The sequence below is a fragment of the Diaporthe amygdali genome (assembly GCF_026229845.1).
Source record: "Diaporthe amygdali strain CAA958 chromosome Unknown NODE_24_length_778219_cov_64_757418, whole genome shotgun sequence".
Classification (NCBI taxonomy): domain Eukaryota; kingdom Fungi; phylum Ascomycota; class Sordariomycetes; order Diaporthales; family Diaporthaceae; genus Diaporthe; species Diaporthe amygdali.
This window is the reverse complement of record NW_026517044.1, coordinates 258,259-271,739: the sequence shown is the minus strand read 5'-3', so window position 1 is coordinate 271,739 and position 13,481 is coordinate 258,259. Positions and strand designations below refer to the sequence as shown.

General features: G+C 51.2%; 3 protein-coding genes across 3 annotated transcripts; 1 reads left to right on the top strand and 2 right to left on the bottom strand.

Moving 5' to 3' along the window:
• Positions 1 to 499: 499 nt before the first annotated feature.
• On the top strand, positions 500 to 2,480 carry J7T55_010703 (uncharacterized protein; the record flags this gene model as incomplete). The annotated part of the gene is made up of 3 exons (XM_053130799.1): positions 500 to 913; positions 973 to 2,265; positions 2,343 to 2,480. The coding sequence occupies 3 exons, from the start codon at positions 500 to 502 to the stop codon at positions 2,478 to 2,480; spliced, it is 1,845 nt and encodes a 614-aa protein (XP_052990984.1).
• Positions 2,481 to 2,983: 503 nt separating this feature from the next.
• Positions 2,984 to 4,612, bottom strand: J7T55_010702 (uncharacterized protein; the record flags this gene model as incomplete). The annotated part of the gene is made up of 4 exons (XM_053130798.1): positions 2,984 to 4,071; positions 4,170 to 4,285; positions 4,364 to 4,436; positions 4,489 to 4,612. The coding sequence occupies 4 exons, from the start codon at positions 4,610 to 4,612 to the stop codon at positions 2,984 to 2,986; spliced, it is 1,401 nt and encodes a 466-aa protein (XP_052990983.1).
• Positions 4,613 to 5,273: 661 nt separating this feature from the next.
• J7T55_010701 (uncharacterized protein) lies at positions 5,274 to 10,454 on the bottom strand (the record flags this gene model as incomplete). The annotated part of the gene is made up of 6 exons (XM_053130797.1): positions 5,274 to 5,569; positions 5,630 to 6,617; positions 6,666 to 8,815; positions 8,888 to 9,008; positions 9,078 to 10,214; positions 10,266 to 10,454. 6 exons carry the CDS (start codon positions 10,452 to 10,454, stop codon positions 5,274 to 5,276), a joined length of 4,881 nt encoding a protein of 1,626 aa, XP_052990982.1.
• Between the last annotated feature and the right edge of the window lie 3,027 nt (positions 10,455 to 13,481).

Sequence of the window (13,481 nt, the reverse complement as noted above, 5' to 3'; positions counted from 1 at the left end):
GTCCTTCATTGGGGAATATGATGCAGTCGCTGGGAGAAGACGTCCGAGAGTGCCCAGCAAAACACGTCAATATGCCCCTCAACTCCAGGAGCCTTGGAGAGCTTGAGTCGGAGGGGAATGCTCCGAACATAGTATGGTACATCACCGAGAAAACCCACACATCGCCCGAGAAGAACCCCGTATTTCTCCCACATCACCACAGCGGGGAGATATGCCTTGGTACCGCAGGCATTGCATTGCGTCTTTCTACTAGCCTGTGATTAATCGATACCAAGAGGACTAGGTATGCAACGCAACCAGAATGGCGTCCCGCTCCCTTGGTCCCAGTATGAGCTCACCACTCGTCAACGACCCCGGCACTGTAACCCACGTATAAAGACCAGTCCTTCCTCGCCGTGGACAATGTGATATTTCCCACCACTACGTGTGTGCCAGGCCATAGGCAAGTCAGTGATTGGATTAGCCCTGTTGTCGGTTAAATCAGCAGCCCACCCGCGCCATGCATCACAACTCGTGGCAGCGACATGCTGCATTGGCTGCACTCTCAGGTTTGTCGCTCGTTAAGGCACAGGCACCCAATGGCACCACCTCAGCTGCAGGAGTTGTGACCTTCCCTCCGCCGAGTGGGGTGTCAACCACTTATACCCTCACCAGCTACAACACACAGTCAACTGCTACCTACTTGACCCAGACGGACTTTAGCAATGAGCGCCTGGCTTTCCTCTGGGATCAAGTGGGGCCGGTGGCTACAGGTCCGGTGACGACGACGGTGACGCCAACCCCGGAGCCAAGTGCATATCCGTCACCAGGCACATTCCACCCACTCGTGCCGGCTTATGAGCCCGAATTCAACAATGTCACTCTGCCAAAGGACTTCGTGTGGGGAGTGGCTTCTTCGTCGTACCAGATCGAGGTAACCCATTGTCACCTAGAATCATCCTCTGAATTATACCACTGACCTGTGAAACCCAGGGCGCTGCAGATGCTGAAGGAAAGGGGCCATCTATATGGGATCTGCTGGCCCATAGGGTCCCTAATCTGATTGCAGACAACACCACCGCAGATGTCGTTGCCTCTCACTATTACCTTTACAAGCAGGACATCGCTCGTCTCAAGGCCCTTGGCATCCCGGCCTTCAGCCCAAGCATCAGCTGGCCCCGAATTTTCCCTTTCGGCAAGGGTCCCATCAATGAGGCCGGTGTGGCTCACTACGACGATGTGGTCAAGACTGCCGTTGAGGCCGGCTTGACTCTCGCAGTCACCTTGTTCCACTGGGACACGCCACTAGCCCTCTTCAACGAGTATGGAGCTTGGAACGACAAACAGGTTATTGACGACTTCTTCAACTATGCCACCTTCATCATCTCGAGGTATGACCAGTACGTCACGGAGTGGTTCACCATCAATGAGCCGCAGTACTGCAACTGGCAGTTCTCGACGTACCCAGCCGGCGAGTACTACCCGATCTACAACAATATCTCCGGAGGCGTCCAGTCGCGCTTCCTCTGTGGCCACCATTCGCTGCTGGCACACGCCAAGGTGTATAAGTGGTACAAGAATGAGTTTGGTGGTACCAAGAAGATGACCTTCAAGAACTCGGGCAACTACTTCGAGGCCAACTCGACCTCGCCCGCCGACCTCGACGCCACCCAGCGCCAGTACGACTACTCGCTCGGCTGGTTCAACCACCCCGTCTGGAACGGCGGCCAGTACCCGGACAACCTGCGCAACACGCTCGGCGACCTCCTGCCCGAGTTCACCCCCGAGGAGAGCGAGCTGGTCCAGGGCTCCTGCGACTTCTTCGCCATCGACCCTTACACGTCCTACTACGCCGCCGCCATCGACGACCTCGAGGCTTGCACCTCCAACAGCTCTCACCCAAGCTACCCTGAATGCGCGGGCTCGCAGCCCGTTGCGCCTGGCGGCTTCGCGGTCGGCCCCGCTGCCGACTCGGGCGTCAGCTGGCTTTGGTCCGCGCCGCAGGGCGTGCGCCGCTTCCTGAGCAAGATCACCAAGGAGCTGTTTCCGAACGTGCCCGAGATCGTGGTCACGGAGTTCGGGTTCGCCGAGCCGGGCGAGGGCGACCTCAGCTCGCTGTCTGCGATCCAGTGGGACCTGCGCCGGGCGGATTACTACCAAGGCTACCTGGACAACATCCTCGCCGCGAGGTTGTACGATGGTGTCAATGTTACCGGTGCCTGGGGGTGGGCTATTTTTGATAATTATGAGTGGTTCTCTGGGAGCAGTGTGCGCTTTGGGCTGCAGGTAAGTCGAGATCCATCCCCTTGTTCCTTCTCGCTGTACCGAGACATAACGTGCATGTTGCTTACTGTGTATTCTAGTATGTCAATTATACCTCCCTGGAGCGCACCCCCAAGGCCTCTATGTTCCAGTTCCTGAACTGGTTCAACAGTAAGGGCAGAGGCTTCGCTGGTGACGGCAGTGGGAACTCGACTATCGATGCTCGGAGGCTCTTCTAAGCTTAGAAGGGGCCATTAGTCAGACACGACTTGCAAATAGATCACAAAATAGTAGAACAGCCTTGCGGCCCTCTTTTGGCCTGTGTGCTCCAGTTCTCAGAGACAATCGCCTGGACGGCCGAAGACCGTTCCACAACGAGAATTCCTGCTTATGAATGAGAGTAATTTGAAAGACAATGAATAGAGCGATATGATGGGTCTCATACCCAGATCGTCACTCCGTCCGCTCTCTTCCCCATCACGGTCTACGGTCTGAAGTTCCGATTGAATATATCGAGTCTCGGGGGAAAATTACAGGTTGCTGTTCGCAGTAGAGCTATGCATCGGTTAGGGACCGGTTCGATTCTATTGTCAGATAATCTTCGTAATTTCAAAGTTCTCACCATGCCGACTCATGTAGATGATGGTGAACAGTCCCATGGAGAGAGCTGCATTAGCCGGGCAATGTATTCCCGAGTCTAGATATCTATATATAATTCGTGAAGCTGTGCATAATGAAATTTCTACCTCCAGTTGCCATGGTACATCTCGTGCTCCATTAGGGGAGAGACCGTCCACTCATCACCAGCCGCATTTGTCACCACGCCCCCATGCAAATTTACACCACTTCCCGCGGTTGTCCCATCGACACGCAAACTCAGTTTGCTCTTTGGCCCATCCGGCAGCGGGCGCGTGCTCTGCGGTAGCGATTTGGAACTCTGGTGTGCAAATGGCGGACTCTGCAACGGGATCGCCGAATATGGGTGGTCCACCTGGCCTTCCACCCACTGCGGCGGTGTCGACGGGCGCTGGCTGCCCTGCTGGCGTCTAATCCTCAGCCTTTTCGGCACGAAACGCTCGTACATGGTCATCCTGAGCGGTCGGGTTGTGCCAAACACGATGAGTAGCACGAGACCGGGCGTGACGCCGGGCATGTAGCCTACTATGTTGGAGCTAGCCCGACTGGACGATAGGTCAGGCTCGCTGGCCTGGGCATCACGCTCGACGTCGTCCTTTTGAGGCAGGTGTGTGAGCACGCTGGCCAGGATGAAGCCGCTCAGCATGACCGTCAGTATTGCCAGCCGCGTCACAAGCCAGCTGTCGTAAATGGCTGGCGCGCCTTGGTGTACTTTCTGAGCCCAGGATGATGAAGATGACGACGAGGACTGGCTGTGATCTGGTACCTGCCCATAGAAATTTCCTTCCCGTGTGGTGTCACTGCCAATGTGTCGTGGCCTTGGATAGTTGATGTTCCCGCTGCTAGACCGGAGGCCTTTCCGTTTCCGAGCGTACCATGCCCGCCAACTCTCGAGTTGTCGCTTAGTGTTGACATACTTGATGAGAATGACGATCAGCAGGATCATGCTTGACGCACAGCAAAACACAGACTGGGCGTTGGCGATAAACATGTATGTCAAAAAGCTTCGATGCACAGCAGGGGCCTGTAGAAGACCGATCGTAAGGGCTGTGGGGAAAATCGGCACCAGTTTGCTGATGAGCTCGTTCTGGCGCTCAGCACGGCGATGTGTCACCCAGTAGCCGTACACTGATCCAGCTATTTGGATGGAGAAGGAGAGCATATAAGTCGACTCGATGATGTAGCAAAACAGCCCTATGAATGTACGTAAGCCTTTAGTGTACGGACTCTCCCGCTAAACGATTCACAGGTGTATGTTGCCGCTGCTTGCGATGGCAGATGAGGACGCTTACGGATATTAGCGAGCGCCCTCATGAACCCAAAATTGCCATTATTGAAGATCACATCGGCGTTGCCTGGGTGTGCCTTAATATAGCGTAACTGATCCCACATGAGGTCCTCCCATAGCCTGCGTTGCCGGTTAGCTCGTCGACATGCCGGACCAAACGCCAGGCGCCTCTGCCTGGGCGACATCGCGGAGACGTACTCATAGTTGTAAATCTGTTGTACTATACTACTTATGGTGCAAAGCAATGTGAAGTACCCGATGAGGGCGACATCTATCCGTCGACGTCAGTTTGTCACTTTGCATAAATGAGACGAAGAGCTTACAGCTGGTCCGCTCGCGATGTACCCACACTAGCCACAAGACCAGGACGTTTGCAAGCAGGCATATAAAAGTGTACAATAGAACGCCAACAGCATCGCCTGTGGTGCCGGGAGGTAGCTGAGACATTGCGACAAGAGCGCTTCGACTTTAGAAGAACATGATGTTCGCAAAGAATACGGCTCGAGTTGCCCGCACGTGGGGAAACGGTATGTTATTCCTGTTAGGCAGAAAAGAACGCGTGATCTGACATGCTTCGAAGCCCCACACTATTGACTCAAAATTCAGCTCGTGGCGTTCTGTATGCAGGTTCTGAGCGGGCGTGGCTTGCTAACGACTTGGCTGTGTGACCGAACGTTGTTGTTGGGCGGCAGAGATCGACCTTGATCCACCTGGGCGGCTTTCAGATAACGATCCGTCATATCTGACGCGTTTAACATAAGGCGAGCCGTCTGTTGGAAAGCATGATAACGGAGACGCTCCATTGTAGTATCCATCTTCCTCTGAGCCAAAGCCTTGGATCTTCTTATATGTTCATTCCGTCTCTGTGAATACGAACACCGGCGAGGCGAGACGGATGCCATGTCTGTGTGCAATCCAGCGGTCTCGAAGAGTCTTCTAGGCCCCACATCTTGTACTTGGCCTGAAACCCACTCTGTTGCTGACAATAGTCATGGGTCGTCCAGCTCTGACTTGGATACACTGAAACGGACGTTGAACTTGCGATATCAATTAGTGTACGACTTTCTTCAACTTGCTAACACCGCAGGAATATAAACAGAACATCTTCCTAAGACACTAATTTCTTCAAATCCCCAATTGTTGCCGCTTCGAGGTAGAACGCATCACGAATCTCTATACCAAGATTCTCTCGAAACCTCTGTGAGACGACAAGCGACATAAGAGAGTCAAGCCCAATATCCGCAATTGCACACTCGTCGGTCAGTAAGCCTTTATCAACAGCGAGCTCTTCGGCCAATATGCACATAGCGCGTGATGCAACATCATCGCCACCAGCTTCTTCGTCTCCACTGCTGCTGTCGCTGTCGGTCTTTTCTATCCGTCCATTCGGAGGTGGGGAGCGCCCTGGCGTTGGAAGATTATGATCGAGCTGAGGCATCACTTTTGGACTACCACCAGACTTACTGATATGTCCAGAACGCGGAGGAGTTATGGAATACGTTGGAAGTCTCTCGGTCGTCATTGCTGCTGCTGCCGCTGCTATGGCCTTTTCCTGTAGAGAGCTCACAGATGGTTGTGGACTTGGAGTAGAAGCTCCGTTCTTCTTGGTAGATGGAGCAGGCGCAACCGTGCTTGCTGGGCGGAAGAACCGATTCAACATCAGTCTTGGCCACTGCCGGAATAAGATGGCTTCGACTACACCTATAATCTCACCGTCTTGTAGAATGTAGACATCACCGACGTAGGAGCCAAGATGGCTGCTGTCGTCAACAGCGTCCGGCACCATCCTCACATATGCGAGATATCGACCGCCAGGAGTTAACGGCTTGGCAAAACGCATTGACTTCCATGACGGTGTAATGAAAAAGTTGTTGGTGTTATCAAAGTGGGTGCCACCATTTAGAATGAAACCAGAGAGGGATACGACACCATCAATGAAATGTGGTGGCACCGCCCAGTCTCCTTGGGTGTTTTCAGGGAAAAGGACTTCGGCCACGGCTTCGTCCTCGTTGAGTATGACCGATTGCATGGTGCGATACATGCTGGAGTAGTCCACCAGCTTTCCAAAGAGGCTGTATGCAAACTCGGTGGTGAGCTTGTTGGCAGTGCCCTTCACTGACATAGCATTGAGTGCGTCAATGCGACTGGTTACGAGCCTGGTCAATCGAGTCCAGTCGTATAACCAATTTGAAGCGTCTTCGTAGTAAGCTGTAGCATGGCAGTACCATTTGTCAATGGCCGGGTTGAACCAATTGACGTGGACTTCGCCCTTCTCGAGGTTGGCTTCGGCATTGACAAGAATGGGATGTGCATCAAGAGGGTTTGCAATTTTCATTACCGGATCGTGATACTCGAATTTGGCCACATTGATGCCCATTCCACTGAATGTCGACGAGAAACCTTTTTCTTGGATCCTTTGCGCCATCGTAAATGCCATTTCTGCATGAAGAAACTATCAAGGCTTAGATTTGAGCAAAGAAGGACTTGGCTATCAACCTACCGATGAAGCAACACCATAACCGTTCATAGCATGACCTTCTATCACATCTTTGAGTGATGGATCGGCCATGTTGGACTCGCCTAGGACTTGTGCTGTTGATGGTCCGTAATTTTCTGAGTAGAGTCGATGGATGCTTGATGTCCGAAACCCGCTAAGAACGGGAAGTGCTTGCTCTGGTGAAACCTGGCCCTTTGTCAGATTCCAATCTCCCCGGTACTGGATCCAATATTTCTTGTTGTTCCAAGCGTAATTTGGCACGTGGACAAGTCGAAGTGCTTGCTCAAATGGACGATGATATTCATTCCAGTCGATGTTAAGTCCGACCTCGTACAGACTGCTCAGCATCTTCACTAGGGATTTCCAGTTGTCGCTGTCTCGCTGGAGAGTCGAGCACGCTAGACGAGTTTCCGCGAGCGTACGGCTGATGAAACCACTGCATACGGGCTGATGGCCCAACTCAAGCCAGACGGCGGATTTCGACACCACGCCAGCTTCTACCGCCGCACTGAGAGCCCCCACGAAGTCTACTGGCTTTCGAAGGGAGGTGGGCAGATATGATGAATCGATCTGAGCACCTGATTTAATGACTGCTGAGTCTCGAGGAGAGATGATGGGGATGCTGGGCGCATTGTAAATGATTCCTTGGGTTCGGCGAGTGAAATCATTGACGACGTTATTCATCTGAGAAGTATGATACGCATGCGGCACATCAAGACGCGTTGTTCTATACCCTGCTTCTGACAGGCGGGCCGAGAAAGCTTCCAGGTGCTCGGCGGGACCACCAATAACAGTCTCCTTGGGGCTGTTGATACAAGCTACTTCATATGGCAAGCCATCTGCTTCAAGCGTAACATCGGCCACCGAGGCGCGAACAGAGACCATGCTATGGGTGTAAGGTGAGCAATTCGAGTCCAGAATGTTTGCTCGTGTCCCGACGAGGAAGACTGTGTCACTGTCGGATAGCACCCCAGCCACGGCCAGTGCGGCATATTCACCCAGGCTGTGTCCAATAACCGCGCATGGCTTAACACCAAACGTCATAACCAGTCGAGCGAGAGAAATCTCAACGCATACGATGGCTAGATGTATGGAGGAGGATGGCAGGGCTTCGCGAGTACTCGTTCCATCAATGGCCGGTAGGAAAGATGGGAAGTTCTGGTGACGTGCAAGACTATTGAATTGGTTGAGCTGCGCGCGGAAGAAGGGAGAATCGCGGTAAAGCTGCGCTCCGATTCCCACGTAGAAAGTGCCTTGGCCAGCGAAAGCAAATGCGGTCGGGGGTGGTTTGACTGAAGTTGGAGTCTGCGTCATAGCAGTTTCGATGTGCGGTTGAAGCTGTCTGACAGCGTCGGCCAAGGATGTCACTACGACGGATTTCCGGTACTCGTAATGCCGTCTCCTGGCCGAGAGTGTGTAGGCAACGTCGGCAAGAGACAAGCCTTGCGAATTTTTGATGTACTCGACAAGACGACTAATATTCATGCTGAGGGATTGAGCCGTCTTTGCTGAAACCGTAATAGCATGGACTTCTCTTGTGTCCTGCCATAGGCGTGGCCTTGGGCTGGCTTCTTCGATGATCATGGCTGTGTTACCTCCAGCAGCGCCAAAGTTGTTGATCATGGCCAGCCTCTTTTGAGTACTATTTGGGCTCCAACTGGCAGCTTGAAATGGAATAACAACGCCCAGCTTTCCCAAGTCTGGTATTGCAGGATTCAAGGCTGTCTTAACGCCGATGTGAGGTGGAATCATGCAATTCTGGAAGACTAACATGGTCTTGATAAAAGCCATTATTCCTGCAGCAGCCTCTCCATGGCCCATATTGGCTTTGACTGAGCCCACATGCAGTGGTGCCGATCGATGACCATGGACACGGAGAGGTGCGAACACACTCGTCACAGATCTCATCTCGGTGGGGTCACCAGCTTGTGTTCCTGTGCCGTGCATCTCCACGTACCCTACCGACAGAGGGTCGATCCCGGCTCGTCGGACAATCTGATGGTACAACAGAGCTTGCGCTGCATCGTGAGGATGCGTGATCGAAACCGCTTCCGCCGAATGAGAAGTGGCTGCCGATAGGACTACCGCGAGAATGTTATCGTTGTCGGCTTCTGCGTCCGCGAGCCTCTTGAGAACCACACTTCCGACTCCATCTATTCAGTGATCTCAGTATGTGAATGTAATTAAGGTCATATAGTGTTGAGGGTGAAAAGGTTATGGCATACCTGATCTACAGTATCCGTCCGCTCCCTCATCCCAAGTCTTGCAGCCCCCTGTAGGGGAGAGAAAGTGGCCTTGGCTAAGCCCAGCATACACGTCAGAGTTCGTGAGGATATTCATCCCTCCCTATGGTGACAGCCAGATTTCTATTAGCACTTCTGAGATTTTATAGCCTTTGTGAATCGGGAAACTTACAGTAATGGCCATGTCAACATCTCCACTCCACAGTGACGAGCAAGCGGCTTGGATAGCGGCCAAACTCGAAGAGCATGCTGTGTCGACACTAAAGCTAGGGCCCCAGAAATTGAAAAAGTAGTTGATACGTCCGGGACCAAACGCCCTGCATCCACCGGGAATGAAATAAGTGCCTACATACTGTCCAGAATTAACTTCACGATAGTCGTCGCTGGCTTGGCCGTAAAAGGTACCAATGCGCTGGCGGTGAATGACGCCTCGACCGTCGACATAACCGGCATTTTCCAGAGCTTCGTACGCCGTCACCAAGGCAAGACGCTGCATTGGGTCCGTTTGTTCAGCCTCTCTGGGTGACATGCCGAAGAACATAGCGTCAAATAGCCCCGGATTATCAACAAAGCAGCCGTATGGAGTCTTTGACGTGTTTTGTCGCTTTCCCGTGGGATCTACGTGTGTTCCGACGTCAAATCGATCGGAAGGGACATGGCGGTGCATGTCCTGTCCTCGTATCAACTTCTCCCAGAATTCTTCCGTAGTGTCCGCACCCGGGAAACGACATGCCATTCCGACGACAGCAATCTTGGACGACCTCGAATCCTTCGGGGGGCTTTTTCCGAGCTCGAGATCCAACACAGCTGGCACCATGGGGAGGTCTGACACTGCTGCATTGGGAATTTTGATCCGCCAGCTTTCCAGCAGGTTCTGGTTATAATGTGAGGGTTGTATGCTTATAAGTTGCACAGAGTTGGGCTTCAGTTGCTTCAAATGTTTTGTGACACTTTGGAGAACCATGTCCCAACGCACCCTCTCGGTCAATATCTCTTCCATAATCTTTTCGAGCAGTTTTGCAGCCTCTGTGTCTCGAAATGGCTCTCCGCTCACAGGCGAGATTAATGGAATGTGCAGCTCCCGCGTGGATTCGATTTCCGGGATGACTTGTCTCACGTGTTCCAAGCCATACGTTTTGTCAGTGTGCCACATACCCTGAATTTTCTTCATTGCCACATTTTTCGTCTTCTTAAAACCATTGAACTCGGAAAAAAGGGCATTCAGCGTTTTTGGCGGTCCACATAAGCTGACAGAGCCTCCAGCATTGTCGACGTTGAAGACGGACGCGCCATTGGTTGGGGGATATCCCTATTGCATTCATTAGCTTATGCTTAACTTCCAATAGAGTTCTGCACTAACTTTATGTTCGTTGAATTGGTTGACCGAATCGCTCACGTCTTTCTCATCCACACCCTGGACACAATATACCCAAGCTCCTTCCGCATTAATCTCATCGTGAGAGACCTCCAGCGACCGGCAAACTCGATCGACAACCAGACCAAACCGGAATGAAATTCGGGCGATATCCTGGGCGATGCTTGGTATCATCGAAATGCTCGGCGAGAGACCAATTGCAGCTGCCGAGAGTAAACCCGAGCCCCTTCCGATGAGTAAGGTACTGACCGCTGTGAAGTTATACTCCAGTGGATGAACCTCATGATATCTTGGTAGAATGGTTGTGAGCTTTTTATCTCTATTGAATGGCTAGGTGAAACTTACGCGACAAAGCTTCCCAATTGCACGACAAGAACCAATACTCGCTCGATAGCCCCTCCAACTGGCGTCTGTCTTAAATGAACAACATGATCTGTCAAATCGAGGACGCTCTCGAAAGGTGGGATCAAGTCTCGATATACACGGCTTAGTCGGCTACACTCGTCCTTCAATGCCCGTGTCACACACTGTAGCAATGATGCCAGCACCACATGGTCTCGTTCTTTGCTGAGCAGATTTAGCCTTCTGAATAGCGTTCTTTGATCGCCCTCTGGGTCTCCCTGAGGAATTTCTCCTGAGAAATACAAGACTTTGGCTGGAATCATCTTGGCAATATTAACTTTGCTTGTCAAGAAACTACAACAAGTGATTTGGGGCTCTAGCAACCATAGAAACTCCAGCAATGCGAGTACTTAAACGGTGTTTAACGTCTATCTATCGATTACTCAGCACTAGCCTGTATGTTATTACGCGTCAGCATATAATACCTTAGCACATTACTACGGCATCTCTGCTTCCTTTGCTTATCATCTGCGACAAAAGCAGAAAAATGGCCCCCAAAGTCTTCTGTCAGGAATATCAATTGAAAAATTTTGAATTTCGTTCGGCATTGTCTATAACACGCATCCATAACGCACATGGTGATAGACGACGTACTCTTGGCCAACGGCGTTCAAACAATCGTCCTTACCCCTTAATTTCTACTATGGGAGCGACCACTTGTGTAAGAATACCAGAAGAAGAACCAATTCAATAGGACTTCCAGTTTTTCGAAAGTGATAAATCCTGTAGGAATGCCAAAGCTGCTGCTGTCGTTGTCTGCAGTCACAGTCGCAGCCAACTCCATCGCTTCGTCGATCTTTTATGTTGTTTCCGATGGATCGTTCAGCTCGGCTCCAGCCATGTACATCGTGACCAATAAGCGCCGAATGAGTCGGCCCTTCGGTAGAGGATTGGCCAGTACTTTTCTGACTATTGAGAAGCTTGACCTGGGTTGATAGGAGCCCGACGAGGTCGCATGATTTTCTTAGATTTCTATTGGATGTGTCAACGATTCGGCATTTGAACAGGGCGGCATATCCCGCACAAGCAAGTCGAGCAGGTCCTGCAGCGAGATGGCATTGTTGGGGCAGACCAGCAGGCAGAGCGCAGGCGGCTCGGTGCCGACGGCCATCAGGCGCTGGTAGAGTCATTTTGAATCACCGACTGCGGCGCGCTCTCCCTTCCGTGTGGGATGACGTGCATCTCCTCGATGAGATATGGTCGCCGAACAGGGACGGCAGCAATTACTTCGGCTCGGCGAAGGGACGCGAATGTTGTAGATCAATGGTATTTTGGCCCGCGACGTTCTCCTTATTGCCCAGATGGCTCTAGTTCCGTTTCAGCTATTTGATGCACGACGGCGGCGACAGGAAGTGAGGAAGTACGACTTCAAGATCCCTTCTGCATGCTTACTAGCCAGCTCTATGGTCCAGTATCGCTCATCTCGTTCGTCAAAAGATATTGTTCTCTAGTCTTCAAATGACGCACATGCCAATTGCGCAGGCTGTTGTCAATTTAGCCTGGGGTCGTGGGTACCAGTTTGATAAGACTCTATAGGATTTCTAGAATTGGTTTTAGTATAACGGCTTGGAGATGAAACGCTTTCATGTCCAGACCTTGCGCGGCCAGCCAATTCGTGTTCTTTCCCGATGTGCAAACGTGTATCTGTTCAACCACCTTGTACGTGGCAATATAAGTTTGTAACGGCGAGAATTTCAACCAGGAACTGAAAATTCACTCATAGATAAGCCGGCATCGACCACGCTCAGCCCATTGTCGTCTTGTTGATGCCCTCAGTTTCCTGTACAATGTTCGAGATATTACTGAATTAGATTTAAAAGAGTGGTCCATAGGGGGGGGGGGGCGCTTATAAATCGGCTAAAACCGAATTACTTAGTAGTCATTAAAGATTATTACTTGAAAACTCATAATGATAACTTGATTAACGAAATAAAATCCTTTTGCATAAATTATTATTTTGTATATATACTTCGATTGATACATAAAAGATTGAGGGCCACACCTTAACTAGCTGCTTTGGCGTCTTATCCTTGCGCGTTATAAAGGGCAAACGGCTGAAGACTTTTCTTGAGTATATATATGGGCATGATCAAGCAGTAGATTACATTTTTAAGCTTGACTTGCATTGGCTGTTGTATAGCATCATATTAAACAGCGAACCCGACAAATCTTGGAGTGCAGAGAAGCTTGCTGCTACACCGCCTGAGAAAGTACTGCGAAGACACCCTCAAATCCCTTCTTTACCACTTGCAGCATTTTATCGCCATGCTTCCATGTACAAAGATCCATTCCAGGGTATAGCAAGTGCATGACAAAGGAGAGATATTAATAGACATATGGGGTACGAATGGAACCTCGATACTTTCCATTGGAAACATGAAGGAGAGCAAACCTGCAGATGTGCGGGTTGGCTCTATGCAGGGGCAGTAACTCTGTCAGGCTTGGCTCAGTTGGGAAGCGGCGTGTCACATCCACATTTTTGGCGAGCGAGCCACCGGCTGATAATTGTGGCCGCGCCCCGCCCAGTCTGCGGAGTTTCACAGGTTTCCCATAATTCTTCCCACATCTACGTGAACGTAATTGACGAGCAGAGAGAGTCTGAGTCGCTGCAGCTCATGCAACTATAGGCAATAAAGGGCCAGGATGCACGTTCAATCGAATATTGTCATCGCAGAGAGGAATCTGTTCAATTGGCCACGCCAGATACGTTACATAAACAACCCAGTGTCGCATGCAGTAAAGTAAACCAACTGTGTCAGTACAACAGCTGTCATATATCTGCATGACTTAAGTGCCACA